This window comes from Hemitrygon akajei, chromosome 10, assembly GCF_048418815.1.
Source record: "Hemitrygon akajei chromosome 10, sHemAka1.3, whole genome shotgun sequence".
Lineage (NCBI taxonomy): Eukaryota > Metazoa > Chordata > Chondrichthyes > Myliobatiformes > Dasyatidae > Hemitrygon > Hemitrygon akajei.
The window spans coordinates 37,738,626-37,760,108 of NC_133133.1; the positions used below are offsets into that span (position 1 = coordinate 37,738,626).

The 21,483-nt window shown below is 36.4% G+C and overlaps 1 protein-coding gene across 5 annotated transcripts in view; it reads right to left on the minus strand.

The window, feature by feature from the left end:
* Window positions 1–11,636: 11,636 nt before the first annotated feature.
* Window positions 11,637–21,483, minus strand: part of arhgef9a (Cdc42 guanine nucleotide exchange factor (GEF) 9a) — a 261,197-nt gene continuing 251,350 nt past the window's right edge. For all 5 annotated transcript variants that reach the window (XM_073058044.1, XM_073058047.1, XM_073058048.1 and 2 more), the window contains one exon: window positions 11,637–20,382. In XM_073058044.1, coding sequence (XP_072914145.1) covers window positions 20,201–20,382 — 182 coding nt within the window. In that variant the 3' untranslated portion in view covers window positions 11,637–20,200. The remainder of the gene's footprint in view (window positions 20,383–21,483) is intronic.

Here is a 21,483-nt window from a genome sequence, read left to right on the forward strand (position 1 = left end):
TTTAAGCTGCTGCACAGAACTCTGAAACTTAAAGCTTAAAGTGGCTCCAAAGTTCTTAATTCTGTACATAATGGATATCATTTAAATTTTATTTTTGCTTCAGGTTCCCACTTTCAGATCCTCAGGTTAGAGATAGTTAGGCACATATAAAGCATCATAACTGGCTCCCCTGAATTGCTTGCCCTTGCATGAAGTATGGACACAAAAATGCAATAGATTGACACCACCAGGATATGCTTTAATGCAAGTTTTCCCCCAGTATAATCCCATGGCAACTAAATATAACCTGCGATTTTCGGTGCCAAGTTAAGTGATTCAGCTCAACAGTTGTTACAATATGTTTCAGTGTCTCTGGCCGGAAAGCATGGATTCTTTTCAGGTGTTTCAGGTTTCATTAAACACTACATGTGTGTAGTGATTTGGTGGATAAAAGATGATCTTAGCAGAGCTAGTCCACAAGGATCACAGTGTGCCAAATGCAGATTTTCGTAAGGGAAGAACCCCAGAATGAAATTGTTTTCAAGACAGGTGGACAGAAAGTTGAGAATTTTACGAAATGCTATCATTTTACTCCTCATGGCGCATTGATAGCTGCATAGCGTCAATTAAAGTTTTCTAAACATGCACCATTTCAATAACTCTTTTTCTCTGTGATCCAAGTAATATCTCCTGGTTGCAATGGATAGGGAGTTCAGCATGAAAAACATAAATGGAATAGAGATATTTAATTCCCTTTTGCTTGTACGTTTTTGATGTAGTTAAAATAATAATTTAGGAAATATTTGCAGAGTTGCCGAGTTGACTATTTCTGAGATAATGTTACTATGGCATTATGGAAAGAAAGAACTTACATTTATGCAGCCATTTTGTATTGTTTGAATATGCTAAGGTCATGCACAGTCTAGGATGAGTAGGGAAATACAGAATTCAGCCTACATATTTCAAGATCTCACATTTGCCTTCCAGCATTGTTAACTACTAGGATCACCCATCCACTTTAATTTAAACAGGATTTGCTTTAATGCTTCATTCAAAAGATGACGCTTCTGACAATCTGTTACCTTCATGAACTGCACTGAAGTGTCAGTCCAGTTACTGTAATAATTTCAGTTCCAATTTCCTGTCAGGTGAAATCAAGAGCAGGGAAATGTTTATAAAAAGATATATTTTTATCAATGTATTTACCTGGTATAATGAAGAAGACTTAGAAAACTGCTACCTTAGAAATCAGTGTACAAAATTTAGAGATTAATCATCCCTTTAATGTTTTAATCATCAAAATTTGCAATTTACTTTCACATTTTATTTCCTCAGTTATGAACATACCAAATTTCATTACTGAATCTGATTTCTTTGCTTAAGTTTGATAAGTTTTATTGTTGGTCAGCAAGAATACAAATTAAGGAGTGAAGGAATGCTAAATCATAAACAGACCATGCATAAACCTTTTTAAAAGGGTACGCCTGAACACCCACCATTCAAAACTCTTCCATCTTTTGAGTTCAGTGAAAGTTTATTTTTGCTTCTGAATGTGTGAATACAAACTGATCATTGGTTTTGCATCCCTGAATACTTCTAACTCTGATATACCACTCACTTTTACAATAGATATAATTACTTCTCATTTAAAATGAGCATTGTTCAATAGCATTGTTTGAACACTGTGGTATTAGCATTTTTACATTCTTTGTGGACATTCAACTGATCACAGAGGCAGGGATCTTCTAATTTTAGAAGAAGATATTGTCAAAGGGTTGATAAGCTAAATTGATATATAGTACTGTTGAAAAGTATTAGGCACATATATACTGTAGCTAGGGTGCCTAAGACTTTTGCACAGTGCTGTATGTCAAGAAATTTGTTGTTTTGCAGCAGCAGAACATTGCAATACATAATAATAAAAATTATGAATTACAAAATATATAAATAAATTAAATAGGTGGTGTAAAAAGAGAGGAAAAATACTGAGGGAGTGTCCATATTGATTTACAGTACTGTGCAAAAGTTTTAGGCACCTGTGTTATATGCATGTGCCTAAGACTTCTGCACAGTACTGTGCACTAAATGCATGATCTATAATTGGTTGGCAGCTTGCCGTGCACAAATTTGGCAGAGGAAACTGCAGAGAACATCAGCGACATATTCACCATTGCTGTTGTAACAAATGACTAGGGTACCATTCTCAATCCAACAGTGGAATGTCAAGCAGCATCTGTGGTTGCAAAGGGACGATCAATGTTTCAGCTCCGCGTCAGGACTAAGAGTGTAGACAGAAAACAGCCAGTTCCTCCGACAGTTTGTTTTTGCTCTCTTTATCTTGTTACGTACCCATGGGTATCTTGTACTTGTCACTTGACAGTGGTGTTGAAGCTATACTGGACTTAAGGTAGTGGTCTTGTAATGGGGGAGTGACGTCATTTTCCTGCCATTAGAGGTCATGTGACAGTTTTTTTTTACAGGGTATAAAAGGAGGACCCCTCCCTGTGAGGAGGGGTAGTTCGTGGCTGGATTTGCCATTTTGACTCCATGCCACTGCGTGGTCCAATATTATGATGCAGTTGGGTTGAAAGGTGGAGTTTTATTTAATGCCTGAAGTTTAAAAGGTCATTGCCGGCAGTTTCTTTATAATATTGCCAGTTAAAAATCAGTGGAGAGTGAAGATCGGAGTTCGGGAGCTAAAAGATCGAGGAAAGTCGATTTTGATGGTGAGACAGGTTTGACCTTGTTTGATCCTCATTCGGAAGGAATTCGTTGGCTGTCCCCATGGTAACCCCTGTGAATAATAGCAGAAAGGATTGGGTACAGTTTTGTAAAGGAAAGGTCAGTGCCTTTAAGCCGTTTCATTTTCATCTTCGTAAATTCTCCGGGAAAAGTACAGTTCGACTGGGAACCGCAGCAAAACGACGTGAAAGAGAATTTAAATCGTCTAAAAAGTCTCTCCTTTAATGGACTGTAAGCATTTTGAACTTTTGCAGTACTACTTTGAAGAACTGTTTTTGCAACATCGCTTTAAGAACTGTTTTCGCTTTACTCCTTTAAGAACTGTTTAAGCTGCCGCACAGCAGCTGATTTCCAGTTACATTAGTGGTTTTGTGGTGAACTACATATACCTGTCTGGACACGCCCCCTGCTGACTGCTCCTGTGGCTCCTCCCACAGACCCCGGTATAAAGGCAATTGAGGTCTGAGCCTGGCCTCTCTGTCTCCAGGATGTAGTATGGTGGTCAACCACCGCTTGTTCCTTCTTCCAGTCAATAAAAGCCGATATTTTGCCTTTACGTCTCAGAGAGAGTTATTGATGGTGCATCAGGTTTGTTTACTTTTGGGGGTTTTTTTCAGTGTTTAATAAAAGTTTTATTTGTTATAAGAAACCCTGCCTCATTTATATATTTATTGTTGCTGAATCCGTAACAATCTTGTGACTGGAATCCAATGAACTCTGGTTGTTGACGAGTCCATCATAATGAAAAGCCTATTGGGCCACTGTGGAAAATGTTGACATTAGTTAAATGAGAAAAATTGTATGATGGGATAAACTGATTAACAAATAAAATTAATGAATGAAAGCAAGAATCAAATATGTACTTGTACAAATTAAACTGCTTAATGTAAATAAGCAATTGAATATACAAAAGAGACTGCCGAATTTAGAGCAACAAACAGATTACTGTAAAAACTCAACAGGTTGAGGAGTATCTGTAGGAAGAAAGGGATTATCGATATTTCAGGTTGAAGCCCAGCATCAGGATGTGTGCTTCATTTATTGTACACTTCATTTAATTGGCAATATTTAATTGCAATTAATGTTGCTGAACTTCTGGGATACTACTCTAGAATAAATCTAGAATAAATGCAAACTGCATTTTGCAGACCATCCTTCGCTAGAGATACAAGAAACTGTAAGTGCTGGAATCTGGAGAAACAGACAAGAAACCCTGTGTCAACCCTACTCTCTGAGTTCTTCCAGCTGGCTGTTTGTTGCAAAGGAAAGCAATATTGCAGTTAAGATTGCAAAAGCATTGAAACCATATTTCAATATTGGCCGACTGCTTACTCTCCCAATTGAGTAACAGAATTCACTATAAACTGAATAATTCCCAACAGGTCACAAAGCACACAATGAATAGAAAGTTTGAATCATCTATGAATCTGTTTTTGTTTCAAATTCAAAATGAATTCTCGTTGTCAGGGTTCTTTTAAATGTAATTATGCTGCACAATCTCACAGGAACTTAGAAAACTCTTCTAGCACGGTGTCATTTTCCAAAACACTTCGTTAGAACTCAAGTAACTGGAGAGCAAGCACAGAAGAAAGAAGAATGATGTAGCTTTTGAAGCAGGTGGAGAGAGATAATAACTTGAAGTGCTTTGTGAGAACTTCCCAGAGGAGATAACTAGGAGTGAAGGGAATACAAATGATTTTAATATTGGAAAGTACTCAGTGAGCTGGGTGAATTTTTGCACAGAGAATGAAAATTGTCAAAACTGAGCACTTGCTTGGTTTGCGTTGAGTTAGAAGTTGTGTGATAATTGTGTTGGGAATGCAACAAATTGAGAACAAAGGAAGTGTAGAGCGTGAATACTGGAGAAGAGGGAAAAGTGTATTACTAAAGTGCCTATGCTCAATACAGGCCATCCATGGGTTATAGAGATAGTCAATAGGTGCAGGAGTAGGCCATTTGGCCCTTCGAGCCAGCACCGCCATTCAATGTGATCATGGCTGATCATCCACAATCAGTACCCCGTTCCTGCCTTCTCCCCATATCCCTTGACTCCGCCATCTTTAAGAGCTCTATCTAACTCTTTCTTGAAAGCATCCAGAGAACTGGCCTCCACTGCCTTCTGAGGCAGAGCATTACACTGATCCACAACTCACTGGGTGAAAAAGTTTTTCCTGAACTCCATTCTAAATGGCCTACCCCTTATTCTTAAACTGTGGCCTCTGGTTCTGGGATAGACATTGTCAGTCAATTCTGTCTGCATGAAAATCACTCAATCTGGTATCCATACCTTCATAATATTTTAAAGAATGGCATCAAAAGCAAAAGATAGATTAGAAAGAGACAAAGTTGAGAGAGAGAGAGAGGGAGGTGGGGGGGATGAGGAAGAGAGAGAGACAGCCAGACCGAGGGGTGGGGAGAGAGATGGAGAGGGCGAGGGGAAGGGAGAAGGAGACAGGTGAAGAGGGGGGGAGAGGAGTAGGATGAGGAGGAGAGAGAGAGAGAGACTAATTCAGTTGCTTTTAAAAATTATGTTGGACCTTTGAATTTAGTAACACAATGAGAGCTTGTTTGTATGTGGGGGTATAAATTAGATATGTTTGGGTAGCCATGTCATGCTGGGATGTATAGTGGGAAATGTATTCAGAACTGGACAAAGCTGGAGATATGAGGATTCTGCCAAAAATAATAGCAATCCTCCTCAGCATCAGGTGACTTTACCTCCTGCACCTCAATGCAAAAGAACATAGCCTCTCTGGTGGATTGGGGAGACTATGAGTGGTAGAAGACCAGACACTATTGGTCTGCTTGGCAAATGGGAAGCATTGTAAGTGAAAGCCAGAGGGGAGGAAGCATGATTTGAAATAAAATGGCAAGAAAGTGCATTCAGGAGGACATGTTGGAGGGGGAGGCTAGAAAGTTGGTGATTAGGAGCTGGAAAGTTGAAGAGATGCCTGAAAGGAACTGTTCCTGGCTCACAAGGTGCATTGGAAGAATTTTTATTGATTGTTGAAAATGCATATATTTTGTTTACTGGTTTTCCTCTTGAGCAGGTGGCTAGCTCTATCTTTATGTGGGCATATAGATTGGCTCCTACTGCTTTGCTTAGAAAGATGGAGTGGCTGTTTTCAGTCTTACCTGGGTAGACTAAACAACTGGGGCTACCTTCACCTGGACAGACTGAACAGCTGAAACAACTGATCCGCCACATTGCCAAATCTATGCTTAAGAGACTATGAATTGGTAAGTCCGTGCCCTTGGTCTTACACTTTAAACATTTGACGTAGATCCAGCATTTGCTCTCCAGCTGCATTTTCCCTTGGGTCTTCATTACTTAAGTTACTGCTTATACAATATCTGCTAAATATAAAAAATAGAAAGAGCTCAGATTATTTTTCTCGCTCTTTATGTCACAAGACTGATGAAATGCTCCCTACCTGCTGGACACATGACTGGTTTCCTTGAGGACTCATCCCTTGGACATTCAGTCGTACTGGAGCACTTTTTGTGTGGCGTGGCACCAATGTAGAACATGCTAAGGAAACTAGTTCAGTCCAGGGACCACAGAGAAAGTGGTAGGACAGGACACGTATGAGTTTGGTGGTTGAGGGTAGAGAGCTTAGTTATTCAGCAGGTAGTAGTCAGTTGGATAGGAGGGCCAATCAATGGAATGAGATTGACATCTCAAAAGTCAGTGCCTCAGGAACGCAGCATCCAACATTAAGTACCCTCACCATTCAGAACATGTTCTCTTCTCATTATTACAATCAGGGAGGAGGTACAGGAGTTTGAAGACACATACACTCAACAATTTAGGAACAGCTTCTTCCCATCCACCATCAGATTTCTGAAAGATCAATGAACCCATGAACATTAGCTCATTTGGACTATTTAATCATTTGCTTCTTAAATTGTAACATAGAGTAACTTCATCTCTTTATTTTACTTTTTATTGTAACTTCTGGTAATCGTTTTTACATCTTGCATTGTAATGCTGCCACAAAACAACAAATTTCCTAATATATTCAGTGATCATGAACCTAAATCTGTTTCTGACTCTGATGCTGAGGTAAGTGGTGGCAAGCAAGTCAGGTGAGGGGCAAGACAGTAGTCATGGGAAAAGTGGTGGTTGGTATTATTGGAGTGTGTTGGTGGGGGGTGATGGGTCAGAAAAATAACTGAAAATAAATTACTTAAAGAGGACCTACCCATCTAATGCTCCCAGCACAGAGATGAACTGCTTGCAGATCAAGGATACCAAAAGTATTTTTTCAGATATAGAGTAAAAGAGAGGCAAGAGAGGGTATCAGAATGCTGGAAAATGACACTGGAGAGGTAGCAATGAGAGAGAAAGTAATGGTGGGTGAACAGAATAAGTGCTTTGTGTCGGTCTTCACTGTAGAAGACGCTAGCAGGGTGCCAGAAATTTCAGTGTCAGGGAACAGAAGTGAATGTAGTCACTATTATTAAGGAGAAGATGCTTGGGAAGCTTAAAGGTCTGAAGGTAGATCAGTCACTTGGATCAGATGAGCTACTCCCCAGAGTTCTGAAAAAGATAGCTGAAAGGATTGTGGAGGCATTAGTAGTGACCTTTTAATAACCACTAGATTTTGGAATAATTGTTAGATTCCGGAGGGCTGGAATATTGCATTTATATCTTATTCCACTCCGTATTTGGAGACAAATACAGGAAATTATAATTAAAAACTTCTGACTATTAAAAGGCCTAGATATAGGGGTTGTGGAGAGGATGTTTCCAATATTAAGAGGGTCATGGACTAGAGGGCACGACCAAAGAATACAATGACGTCCCTCTAGAACAGAGATGAGGAGGGTTTTCTTCAGCCAAAGGGTGGTGAATCTGTGGAATTCATTGGTTTAGGGAGGCTAAGTCATTGAGTACATTTAAAGTGGAAATTGATTGGTTCTTGATTAGTAAGGGTGTCAAAGATTATGGAGAGAAGGTAGGACAATAGGATTAAGAGGGATAATATGTGTATCAGCCATAATTGAATGTCAGAACAGATCCTATGGGCTGAATGGCCTAATTCTGCTTCTATGTGTTATGGTCTTATGGAGGGATCATTTCTAAGTTGTGTAGAAATTGGTCACACAGGCTTGGAGACAGTTGTTTCAACAAAAGTGATATTATGCAGCCTATCCAACATGAAAAAAAATTCCAGAAACAGAGGCCAGAGGTGTGTTAAATTTTGTTGGATGCAACTACATGGTCCTACACTCTATGAGTCAAGAAACACAAAGGAAAATAGAATAAAAATTTTGGATGTACACACTGCAATTCCCCAATTTTCACTCATATTTTATTCTTCATAGAAATTGGATCACCCAGCAAACAAAATCACTTCTTATAACAGTGTTATAACACTGTTTTCTGGATAACCGTGCTGTTAAATCATCATGCATTAAAGCAAATCTGTATCCAAATCTATTCTAGGAAAATGTGCACAAATATAATAGTAAAATGCTAATGACGTTCTTTAGCCTGAGGCGAAAATGAAAGAAAGTTTATTAAAAGCACAGACGACAACACCACTGATCATATAGAAATTAGAAAATCATAAGAAATGGGACCCCCTCTGTAAAGAAGTGTTTTGCATGTATTCTGTCTAAGAGCATTACATGCTGTTACATATCTTTTGTAAAAAAATTAGTTAAGTTATATTAAAAATCATATTTCTCCATGGCACATGTAATGCAGGTTTTCTACTGTAATGATGCTGCTATTTCAATTCACAAATGTAATACATGGACTTTTTCATAGAAGAAAATCAGTTTTGAAAAATAATACTATGGAATTAGGCTTCAATATCAATTAAATGTTTGAATTGTGCCTTCTGCTTGTTTCTGATCTCTCATTAAATTACCATAACTACAAATATATAATTTTTTTACTCTACAATTTTAAGGCTAATACCAATAGAGTGATTTCTAGAAAATAATAGTTGACTGCCTCCCAATTCTAACCCTCCAAGTGAAAAAGTGAATTAGTCCTTCTTCTTCTTCCCTTTCCATTTTTCCATCTCATTCCTAAAGTAACATACCACTTCCACGGACATAGTTCCATTAGCCTAGCTAAGTTACAGAGCATCAGCCAGACAGCCATTTTCCACATGTAGCCTAATTGTTTACAAGCAGGGCCAAACTCTACCCTTCCCTGGCACCTTCGTGTTGTAGAATAGTAATATGAATGAGGAACCTGAAGCTCTGTTCTCAATTTACTTTGATGGCCTTTGAAAACATAATCTTCAAAGGATTTTAAATGTCAGAGACATTTAGAAAATACTCAAACAGATCAAAATAAAGATATAATAGCTCCAAAAATAAGATAAATGCCATTAAAATGCTAGCAGATAATTAAGGAAGTTAGAATAAAGTAAAATAAGTAAAAACTTAACCATTTTATCATAGGGTTGGCAACATTATTCAACTGATTGGGATCGTGTTTCTTATCCCAGCCAAGCACAGTGCAAATACAAAAAATGTTTCTGGACCTATCTGCTTAGTTTGGCATTTCTCTACATTGGATCCCAAGCTAAGTGCTTTGGTTGGTTGGGTGTTCATTTCAGTCCTCCTCTGACCTTCAACTTGCTTTGTATCGGAACATTGGGCCACAAATGTGCAGAAGTCTGAGAGTTGGTCAGCTGTAAGCTGCAAATGGCAACCACTTCTCTATAGAAGCATTGGCTGAAGGAAGAGTTGATCCAGTTCTTACCTAGTGAAAGGATTGGGGCTGGTGAGGCATCTAAATGTGATTAGAATTCAGAAAATAACAGAACCCACCAGATACTATAACTTTCAGGTAAAGACTGGGAAGTAAATCAACAAGAAAATGCAGCAAACGAAATACTAATCCAAACTCAGACTAATGTTTGTGGCAAAGGCACTTACAACACAAAGTAGCTGAAAGCATTTATTGTGTACATTGTGTGATTTCAATACAGGTACAAAACTATAACAAAATATTATTCAGCCACAAACATTATAATATACATACACAGGGCCTTAAAATAAAAATGGAAATTAAAATTCCTAAATCCGAGAGAGCAGTGAAAGAAAGGTCATTACCTATTTACACAGAAAAGTAAATGCCGAGAACGCACCCAAGGCCATTCATAAAAATGCTGAAAAGCGAGTAAGCAGCAATATTGCAAAAGATAAACCAAGTTATATCAGATGGAAAGATACTGGGAGGCTGTTAATTATTTCACAGAATGCTGTCAAATATCCCTTATTACATTTAAAAACAATATTTGATTTAAAGGAGTTTTGACTCTAATCCTACACTCCTTCATCTGGCACATAATCAACATATTTTTATTAATATGCACAAACTATATGATATAGTTTAGTGTGTTTTTCTCCTTGCCATCTTGAAATGGCCAAATTATCACTTGAACTGGTTAAAACAGACTAATCGTTTTGCTGATGTGAAAGTACCTGAAGTTCTCAATCTATCCCTCAGACTCAGAAAGTGAAAATACCAATTCCTGATTTTCTGCTATATTCTTGTTTTCCTTGTGAGCTTGCCTCTTATTGCATAATATTTCATGCCTTCTGGTATAGTTCATGACAATGTATAAGGAATTCACCTTTAGGAATTATTAAAGCCATGATCAAAATTGACCTCATTCAATATTTATGTGCAAGTATATTTATGCACATATACTGTACATGCTTTTCTGCATGGTCAATAACAGAGTGAACCCCCAAAAATTATTCACCACAGAGCTAGAATCTTCTGCTCAATATAGTTCGGTGATGGGTACTACATGGTCATTGAGGGAGCTCCCAGTTATAAACTTGAAACTAGTGATGGAAGAGTTTATATAAACCATTGAGAAAAATTAAAATTTGACCACATCATTCATTTCAAAAGATTAAATTTAAAATTTTAAAAGCAATATTTAAGCAAAGAAACCAAAATTGGTTATTTCATATTTTCAGCTTCAAAAGATGACAACGCTAATATTTTCAAACCATTTTGCAGCTGCCTAGCCTAACATTGCATTCAGATTTCCAGATGACCATGGATTCCATTGTGGACATAATTATAATTGGTTAAAATATAAATGGTTTGGAGAAGAGTTGGGTATGCTCAACACAGTTTCACACAAATGACAAATGGTCTCCTTTATGCTGACAAAGCTTTAAGAAAAAATAACCTTTGGAAATCAGCTGATACCTTTTTTTTTTAATTCCAAGACGGTTTTAATGTATGTAGAACAACATTGACAAACATTCACAAAAGTTACAAAATTCTTATGTCTAAATTTGATAAACAAAATAGAAAGAACATTTTTTTTTCTTTTCTAACATTACAGCACCAAGCTTACATTTATTTGGAACTATACAGAATGGGAGAGGATCTGTCTAGAGTTCATTCAGACAGCAGTTGCAGTGTGGTCGTGTCAGGCAAGTGGGAGAGGAAGGTGGCACAGCTACTAGTTGCAAACATCAGAAAATTGCAGGCAGTGCACCCATGATTTCTTGATGGGCTTTATCACAGAAGACAACAGCAGCACTAGCCTAGGAAATCAGTTCTTACATGTCAACTAGTATTTTTAAGTATATGCATTTAATTTGGGAAATGTCGGAGGCTACTCAAACTGTAGAAAAAATACTTGTGAGATAAGAAATGTATTAAGAAACTGCTAATGCATCAGAAGGATGAGGTTAATTTTTGTCATTCTTAGATGTTTATCTTCATTGATTTATGATCTTTTTAACCATAGGTCTGGTAAATACTGTAATTTGCCATCTATGTAACATAAAATACAAGTAGATTTCCCTTTTGCCAAGAAGTATCTTATTCTACTTTCCAGCAAAGGCTTAACCTTCTTAGAGAGAACAATGCATTACAAAAACATTAACACATACTGTATGCTAAATCTTGAGAGTGGTATTCAGATGGTAGAACTTTACTAGGACAATCAACTTGAGCATCACCACAGTGAGTACATTAGATTTAATACAACTCGGAATTTTCTTTCATTGATAAAAATGAATTATACCACTCTAGGCAAGTCATAGCACTTAATATCAATACAGGAAGAAACCCATTTCTATAGAGGTCATCTGTTGTTCACTTCCAACTAAAATCACAGAAGACATCATTGACAATCAGCATGAAGTGACAAAATTATATTTCCCCTTAATATTTTTGTCTTGTTAAAACTATGCTATTTCATAGTAGACTGAGTACCTTGAAGGTTTATGACTTGATTCTCTGGATTAGGATGGACAAGAAAAATAGGATATTTTACTTCTACTGTATATCTACAGTGAAGATTTCGTAAATCCTTAAAGTGGTCTTTCATTGTTATTAATGCAGTTATGGGCTTAGCTAGATATATATTTGCATTGCAATCTCTTGAGACAACTTCTGAGTCAGACAGAATTTGATGATGCGTTAAGAAGCCAACGTGTTTAATTTGTCCTTGTACCTGATTTTTCAAAGTGTCCAACCTAAACTTGCATCTAGTGCAATGATGAGAGTTTACCTTGACTAATATCAACATTATAATCATGGAAACAGTCTCATCACTGCCAACAGTTAACCAGAGTCAGGATTCATATTGAGAACAAATTATACTGGGCTGAGCAATATTATAATCTGAACATCCATCATTCACTAATATTTGGAATTATTCAATCTGCCAGCCTTTCTTCCTCTGTGCCTACAAGTTCAGTAAGTTATTTCCAATTATGAATTTTGAGCACGAAAGTTATAGCAAAGGTCTGGTAATACAATTAATATAATCATTTAAGCTTCTATGTAGTTGTAATTTTTAATACTCATTGTGTAAAATGTAGAATTAGAATCCTCTTGTAGTTAACCTTACTATTATTTGAGCAAGTCAATAATAAATTTTTTTATGATGGGAAATTTTAACTGTTCCTAACTCAGTAAAATTGAATGAGAAAGGAGTAAGAATGAAGTAGCAATGTATTCATCTATGTTCAATACTGAGCTCACTGAGGTTGACTTTTACTGCACTTCTAGACACAAGCAAGGCTCCACAGTTTCCAAACTAGGCAGAATGAAATTTGGTAATGTCAGGCCTCAGCTTCAAGTTGAGTTCTTGCTGTACTTAGTAGTCCTGTCAAAAATGGATCCAAAGTATAAAAGACTATCTAAACCATCTAAAGTATCTAAAGTTTTATGGAGTTGCAGCTCTATAAAACTCAGGTTAGACACACTTGGAGTATTGTGTTTAGTTCTGGTTGCCTCATTATAGGAGGAATGCTTTAGAGAGGATGCAGAGGAGATTTACCAGGATGCTGCCAGGATTAGAGAACATGCCTTATGAGGATAGGTTAAATGATTTAGAGTTTTCTTTTCCTTTGGAGTGAAGGAGAATGAAAGGTGACTAGATAGAGTTATAATAGATGATAAGAGGCAAGAGTGGATAGCCAGCAACTTCTTCCCAGGGCAGAAGTGGTTCATACAAGAAGGTATAATTTTAAGATGATTGGAGGAAAGTATAAGGGGGATGTCAGAGGTAGGTTTTTTTAAAAAACACAGAGTGGTGGGTGAATGGAACACCATCAAAGTGTAGTAGCAGAGGCAGATACATTTGGGATATTTAAGAGACTCTTAGATAGACACATAGATGAAAGAAAAATGGAGGGAATAGCTAAATTGATCTTGGAGTAAGTTAAAAGTCTGGCACAACATCATGGGCGGAAGGATCTGTACCATGCTGTACTGGTCTATGTTCTATGTTTTATCTAAACTTTACTGTAGCTTCACGGATCTAAATAGTATTCCTTTGGTTCACAACAGCAGAGGTCAGGCACTCCCTATTCTAGAGAACCATCCCAACCCCCAACATCTGTTTGCTTTTGATGAAGAACCCATCTCCAAGTGTAGGCAAACAGTTAAATGCCAGCTAATTTTCCCATCATGTCCACTTCTGGACATCTGATAATATCTTTATTAAGACTGAATTGTTACAATTTATTTTGCCTCATTACAACATGTGACTCCTTAAACTATTCAACAGAACCTCACTAAGTTAAAATCATGCCAGAGAATTAGAAATATTATATAATCTATTGATCTATAATCTAATTTGGCATGTCTATACACAGCATCAATAGTTCCCTGGTCATTTGTAACTGGTTAGTTGCAGGATAAAGCTCTCTTATTTGCCTGACAAAATGCCAGAGTTCCAAACAGCCTCTACTGTGCCAGTGTAATAACACATTTACATTTCTCATGCCAATATTTTGTACTATTTAAGGATAGTGTTTTGCCTGTGTTGAAAATGGACCAAAGATTCACAAATTAATTTCATGTAGAACTTTTACAGCCAACAGGCAGAAGAAATCTTGATTCTACAAGGACAGATCAATTTGATAAAAAAAAGGGTAATGTGTGAAGGATCTAAACATTTCCATTACTCTGCCTTATGTCCCTGATAACATAATCACTTTGTACAGTTTTTAACCAAGTTGCAGGTTTCTCTAAAAGCTGGAAGTTGTGGAAATTGTTTCATAATCAAGTTCAGATGTTTTTTTGTTGGTGGGTGTAGTTACTGAGGGATTGGAGAGATAATTTCTAAAATTACAGCCAAGCAACCCACTTGGCATCATCACATAGCAGTATCTCTGTAAACTGTGTAATATACAGTAATTAATTATTATAACTAATCATTTCATTCTCCTCATTTCTCATAATAACATTTTATAACTCTAGTATAGAGAAAATATAATTTTGTTAAAAAAGGTATTGGAGTATAAAGAATATGGATATACACGTTTAGGTAATTATGAAGAAAATACAATTATTTATAAGTAATATATCTGCCAACTATGACAGCTGTAATATACTGAAAGTAAATTATGAAGTTTTATTAACATATACATACAAACAATACAATCGCTGCTTTAACTGTGGGATAAATTTTATGAAATGGCATACAAAGGAATACTTTGTGAACATATTTATTGCTAACATCAAATGAATTTATTTTAACTGATTGATAATTAAAATATCAATTGGACAAACTTTAAAATTCAATGTAAATCTGCACTATTTGTATGTATGCTGATTTAGCTTTAAGCAAATAAAAGCTACTTGCATTTAAGTTTCAGATGTAGTGGGGGTTACTTAAAGTGAATGAGCTATAGACATATCCTTTAACTACCTTTTTTTTAAAAATTCATGATACTTCAACTATATTCTGTGCCAGTGAACATTCAAATTTAACTCTCAACTCTTTCAGCTTTCCACAGAATTACATTCAAATGACATGCAGGGATCTAAATTTTGTCCTTCAGCTCATTGCCGGTATGATATTTTTATAATTAGCAAATGGGAGTTGTTAAAATGAACACATAATAATGATCTGCATTTCCTTACCTGAAGGAATCATTGGCAGAAGTTTAAGTGAACTGAAGAATACTACTATACTCACAATAGGAACTGGAGATAAATTTGTGTATTATGGGACTATCCCTTTTCTATTCTATCCCCTTGAATAACACAGGAATGAACCCTTATTCAGCAGAGAGCTATTTCCATGAATATGTGTTCAATTTTAACTATCCATTTCTAAAAATTGACAATATTCATTAATGATCCTTTCTCTTAGAATACTAGTCACTTCCGTCTAGGAATTGCTTATCTAAGCTCTGGTCTGCTGAATTAAATAGGTAAGATTGCATTCTGACAAAATCACCCTACTCTCTACAGGTGGATTCACTTAGGAGTCACAAGCCTATCTAAATCATTAGCAACTGGAATCTAATATTTTCATGTTTAATTAGTTCTTTTACCATGCTATGGTTTTGCTTGTAACTAGTGGTCGGGATTTGCACTTACATTTTATTAACCAGTGGTGGATCATTCCCTAAAAATGATCATGTGTTGCAAAAACAACAGTGACATCATGCATTACTTCCAAAGGCATCATGCATGCATTGTTTTTTTTTAATTCAAACAGTAATTTTGTAACATAAACGGTGTGAGTCCACAAAATAATCCTGTTACAACTAATATCTATCTACATCTTTATAACTGACATTCTGAGCAAAATTCTGCAATTCTACAGCCTGTAACTAAATCAAAATGTTTACTGAAAGACTTTTGCAACTAATGAATGTCACGCTACTGGCTTTAACAAGACTATCTAATCACTCAGTTGAGCACCTGTTCCATGGCCTGTTGGAGTCTGGCATTGAGAACCACATTTGTATTTTGCAGAAAATACATGTTGACTTGTACATCAATAACATGCAAGTCCTATTTTTTTTCTTATTAATACAGTAGAGGCTGTTAAGACCATATTTTTATAACATTGTAATTGAACATTGCTGTTGGTATGACTTTAAACGCCAGTGCAAGAAGAATTTGACTCAGAACATCTCCCATTAAAACACTTGAATAGTTCTATGTCATTTACAAATCCAATGCTTAAAACTTTGTTACAAAGACTAGAGTTCATAACTGAAGCATCAACTCTTCTTGATGCAATAATTCACATCTACATTGCATGGATTTTTAAAAAATGTTCCTGTCTCCTGCTAGCAGCATTCGTTTGTGTCTTGGCTTTAGTCACAAATCAAATATCTATTTAATGATTATATCTCTGCTGTTATATTTCAACTGTTGAAAAGCAACTCTTCTCACATTTCTTTAAACGCTGATTTTGAATACCCAACCCATCCGAACCTAATTCCTTAAGGCTTAGCATTATTGCACAGACTATGTTTACCTTAATGTGCATTCAGAGTTAATTTTAAATGTGCCACACTGCCGTATTGAGATTGATATTGCCTTCAATAAGGAAACATTATACATAAGAAATCGTAAATTTATAAACAGAAATGAGCAGCCAAATTTAGCTTCATGTGAACTGAAAGGTCGAGACACTTCATAAGTAGGAGTTCATTGGAATAAATTTTACAGTTCTCATTATATAGACTATGTATTAATGTCAAATAAAATTATGGAAGCAAGGTACAAAGACCAATATATGTAAACATTTGCTTCCATGGTTGAAAATTGTGCAGAGGATTAGGATTTGCATACACTTACACGTGTGACTGAAGGGTGCAATTCAAAACCGATAGCTGCTGCCACCCAATTTTGTGGTATAAACTTATCTCGTTGAGTTTTTTCAATAAAGCAAAATTGAGGGGTATTAGTGAGTGACTAGTACAATAATGCAATTAGTCCTGACATCATTAACAATGCTTCTAAGCATTGAACACTTTGTCTTGCAACAATGTAATCTAAGATATAAAACATCTGATTTTTAGTTTACCTCACAAATACTCATTTCTATTGGATAGTACCACTTGTGAGGAGGTAAAATTGCAAGATCCAGACACCGCAACGTCAATTAATTTCATATTCAGTCAAAAACCTAAGTCCTCATTAATGAAAAAAATTCCTCTTTGTTTCTTACAATCTTGTTGATAGCCTTCATTTCTGTATCTGTTAGCAATGTACCAGAACCTTTCTAAAAAAGCCATTCTGCATTATCTCAGAACAGACACTAGTGTCTGCAAATCAGTCTGCCCTTCCCAAATCATTGTCTATGTGTACCTAACCAGATAGTGATTGAAACTGGGAATGCTAGGCATCTTACTATTATCTTTTTAGTCCATGGCTGTTGAAATCAGTTCATAGGATTCCATCTTTTTACCAAGATTAAATCTTTTGGCACAGACTAAGAATCATTCCTAGCACCCTGTCTCTACAGCATAGTATTGTATCAGACCATTATTTCACACACTAAACCTCAAATGTACTCCATGACATGAGGGCAATATGTACTTCTTGTTCCTCCTTCATAGAGAGATGAACGCATTTAGCAAAATATCTAAAGCTAGCTTAATGATAACCAGAAATCTAATTGTGGTACCCTCTCCTCATCCATTAATTTTCTTCCCTTCTATTGAGTGATACAGTCATTTTGCTATCAGAGTGGTAGTTGATTCAGCGGACACCATTCCCCTGCCCCTCTATCATGTGAAACTAGTGGGATCATGGACCACACTGCATTTCTGTTTGTTCACACAGTCATTCCCGTCTGAAATTGAAATCTCTGAGTCGGGCCACATATTGGAGGAGGGTGCTATAGTCAGTCAGGACCTAAAATGGAGAACCTCTTTGGTCTATCTGGCTTTCTCAACCCTTTAATTACTTATTGTAAAGACCATAAACTGGCATCATTAGTCAGAGTCATAGCGAACTACAAGACAGAAACAGGCTCTTTGACCCATCTATTCCATTCTGCCAAGTCCCATCTACCTGCATCTGGACCATGGACCTTCATACCCCTCCCATCTACGTATTTATCCAAACTTAACTTTTACTTTGATCAATATTCCCCTGAGAAACCTCCTGTTCAATATTCTTGGTCAATTGGTAAGAAAAGATGCCATGAGCATTATTTTGGTCAACCGATACAGTCACTTGACAGTGTACTCTACAAAAATTTCATTGATTTGATCTGGTGAGCCTCAAATTACCCAGAATGGGTACATGGGCCTCATTCTTCATATGAGTTACATATAATGCTGGTGTGTTTTACATTGTCAATCACTAAATGCAATGCATATTTGATCCAACTGATAAGTTGGCACTGCTTGTTACTCTTACCAGTAGAGGCAGATGCTGAAGAAACCAGGAAACCAGACTTGTAGAACCATGTACCAGTCAATCACTACTTTATATGGCACATCATGCAAGAAGTTACCTGAGCAAAGAGCTTGAATATGATCAGACAGAGGCCACAGCTATTACAATGAAATTAAATAATTCAATATAGATGAAAAAAGCAAGCCACTAAACTCCCTAAATGGATAGCATTAACATATTCCTGGTGGCCTATAACTTTAGTATGAGAAAAAACATTTTAGATTAACCAGGACTTTTGCTAACTGCCTTTGTTAAGGGCACCAACAGCCTTTAAATAGGAACAGCACAGAACAAACAATCTGTCAGCTGGCAGCTAAGTGCCTGTGTACATAATCATATACGAACAAATTTCATCTTTGTTGAATTTGCTTCTACATTTTTGGCACTAATTTAATAAATATTTAATTATTTAGATTGTTAGAAAATAATATCTAGCTATGGTTATTGGAAAAGTAGCTCTGTAGTTCTATAAAAATGTCCATTTCAAAAGATTGGCTAGTTTATCATTTTATATCATGTATGATTTCATTGTATGCATTGGAAATGCAAAATAGTGAAATTTTAGCACATCACAAAACAAATGTTTACATCACTAGTGGCACAAAACATTTTTGTAGGACAATAGTTAAAGATAACTTAATTCCTTAATTTGCAATGGTTCCTCCATAACCTAGTTTACAATCTATGTTGTGCACTGTTCAATCCACAGAACTCCAATGAATTGCAAACATTTCAGCTAAAGTAGTCCAAAGATATTGTAGAGAAACCACATGGGATCAGATGATTAATGCTATTCCTGTGGAAGGATTAGTAAATGTCCAAAGATCCATAAGGTGAAGTACGTATTAACTGATAACAACAAATAACTGTTGGTGGTACATTATGCCTTTCAACTCAATTTTAAAGAGTTAAAATACAACTTGATTAGTTATTAAGCCTTATTAACTGTTAAGTGTAACACTGCAACAAACTTGGACCAAAACATAACAAAGAATGTCAATTATATTAAGCAATTGGTTCTCTGGTCAAAAGGTTATAGTTATATATCCATTCTGTTGAAAGATTTTGTTGTACTGTCAAAGTCAGTTGGCTTCTAAACCAACTAAGGACAATGATGGTAAAGGATTGGCCCTGTCAATTAACTCTTACTTTCTGAATAATTACATACTCCATTGATACTGGTGGAAATGGTGTGAGTTATTCCTAAATTCTTCAAACAGAGTTTGAACTGTTCATTCAGTACAACATATCATATCAGCACATGGTTATATATTAAATCATCAAAAGCATGTTTATGATAATTATTCATTAAAATATCTGTAAGTAGTTTATGTAAAACTGATCAAGCAACAAAACAGTCACTCTCAGTATATATGTAATAAGCTTTTAGAACAACAGAAGCAAGATGCGTGTATATGAACGTGTGTGAAACTGTATGTTCCTGTCTGTCTGTGTCTATCTGCATTTGTATTTGTGTCTGTGTCTGTGCCTGCGTGTATACAGCTGCAATACAGTACACTAAGGAGCAAATCTAGATTCACATAATCACAAATGATGTAATGCAATGAATTTCAGTTTTCCTTTCTGACTTTCTATTGTCATATATTATATGTTTTATGAACAGTTGAATCACATTAAGAAATAATTCGATAAAATGTTGTTTTGAACCAAGGCTCAGCAGGAAAGGTATCAGCAGATGTTTAGATCAGCTAGATCCATGATCCAAACATGGTTTGTTGGTCCACACTTTGTTGTTAACTGCCAAGGACATGTCACCGGCTAGGTCCTCCCAAACAACATGGCCTGTTACTTTTTAAATGGTGTTAACCTACTGAAGTTCTGCCAGAAGGGAGACTGACTGCGTTTAGGCTCCGTCAGTTCATACATTGACCCCTGAGGTATGCCATCAGTGAGCATGAAGTTCCTCTGATGAAGAGGATCAGGTGGTGCTGGGTATGTGGGAGGTAATGACCTTGTGTTGTTCACTCCTGAAATGAAAAAAAACAGATCATTGAACATTGTTACATGGCAAACCAAAGTTGTCAAAATATAATGTTTACATACCAGTTTGAAGGTATCGCAGCATAGGAATCAGAACTGTCAGGCTGTGTAACAGATTCCTCCCTCAGACTTCTAGATGCCTTAACACCCTACATGTATACCCTGCCGCAACCACCCCCCTCCCCAAACTAAAGGACACACTCTCATCCTGCACTGGTCACTTTCCATCTTTTATTGCTGCTATTTCACATATTTATACGACTGCTTGTTCTATTATAGTAGTGCCAGTAACATTATACTGTCTTACATAAACATGCTCCTCGCACTTTATGTCAACCTATCAATCGTCAGGCCATTTCACTTCAGGGTCTTGTGCTAATACTATTTTGTAGACTCTATGCTCTGGATCATAACTGTAAGTGCTGTGTGTGACCATATGTACTGCGTTTTGCATCTTGGCTAAAGAGAAACAATGTTTTATTTGGATTAATACATGTGTGTGGTTGAATGACAATAAACTTGAACTTAAATATGATACAACAATAATGTCACTGGTTTAACTTCAGTAAACAAACTGAGATTTTCACTATGCTCCATTTGCTTCCAGAGTGCAGCAGAAGGAGACTTTGGCAGCAAGGGGTTCTCATTCCATTTCGCCTCAGCTCTTTTAATCTGAGTTACATTTCCATGCTGAACAACACTAACTGACTTTGGTTTTGTCCTATCACTAAGCTTGGGAAGTGAGAAGTAATGCAAGAGGGTCTAAGTAAACAACTTTGAGAAAACCCCAGCCGTGTTCAATCTATTCACATGATATATTGACCTTGTGCTTACAAATTACAAATGTCCACATCTTCCATTACAGAAACTTTTAATTTCCCACATGGATCCCATTTTCCTGGCAGCAATTTGAATATTATCTGTGTACAGAAATCTTTCTGGATGTCAGTCATAAGTTTGGATGCTACACTTTTGAAGCAGTCTGTGCATCTAAAATCTTTTTTTTATATCTCTTGTTTTCCTACAAAGCTCTGTAAGACTGAAAAAATCTTTAACAGTGCAATTGGCAGGAAGTGTGATTTGAAATG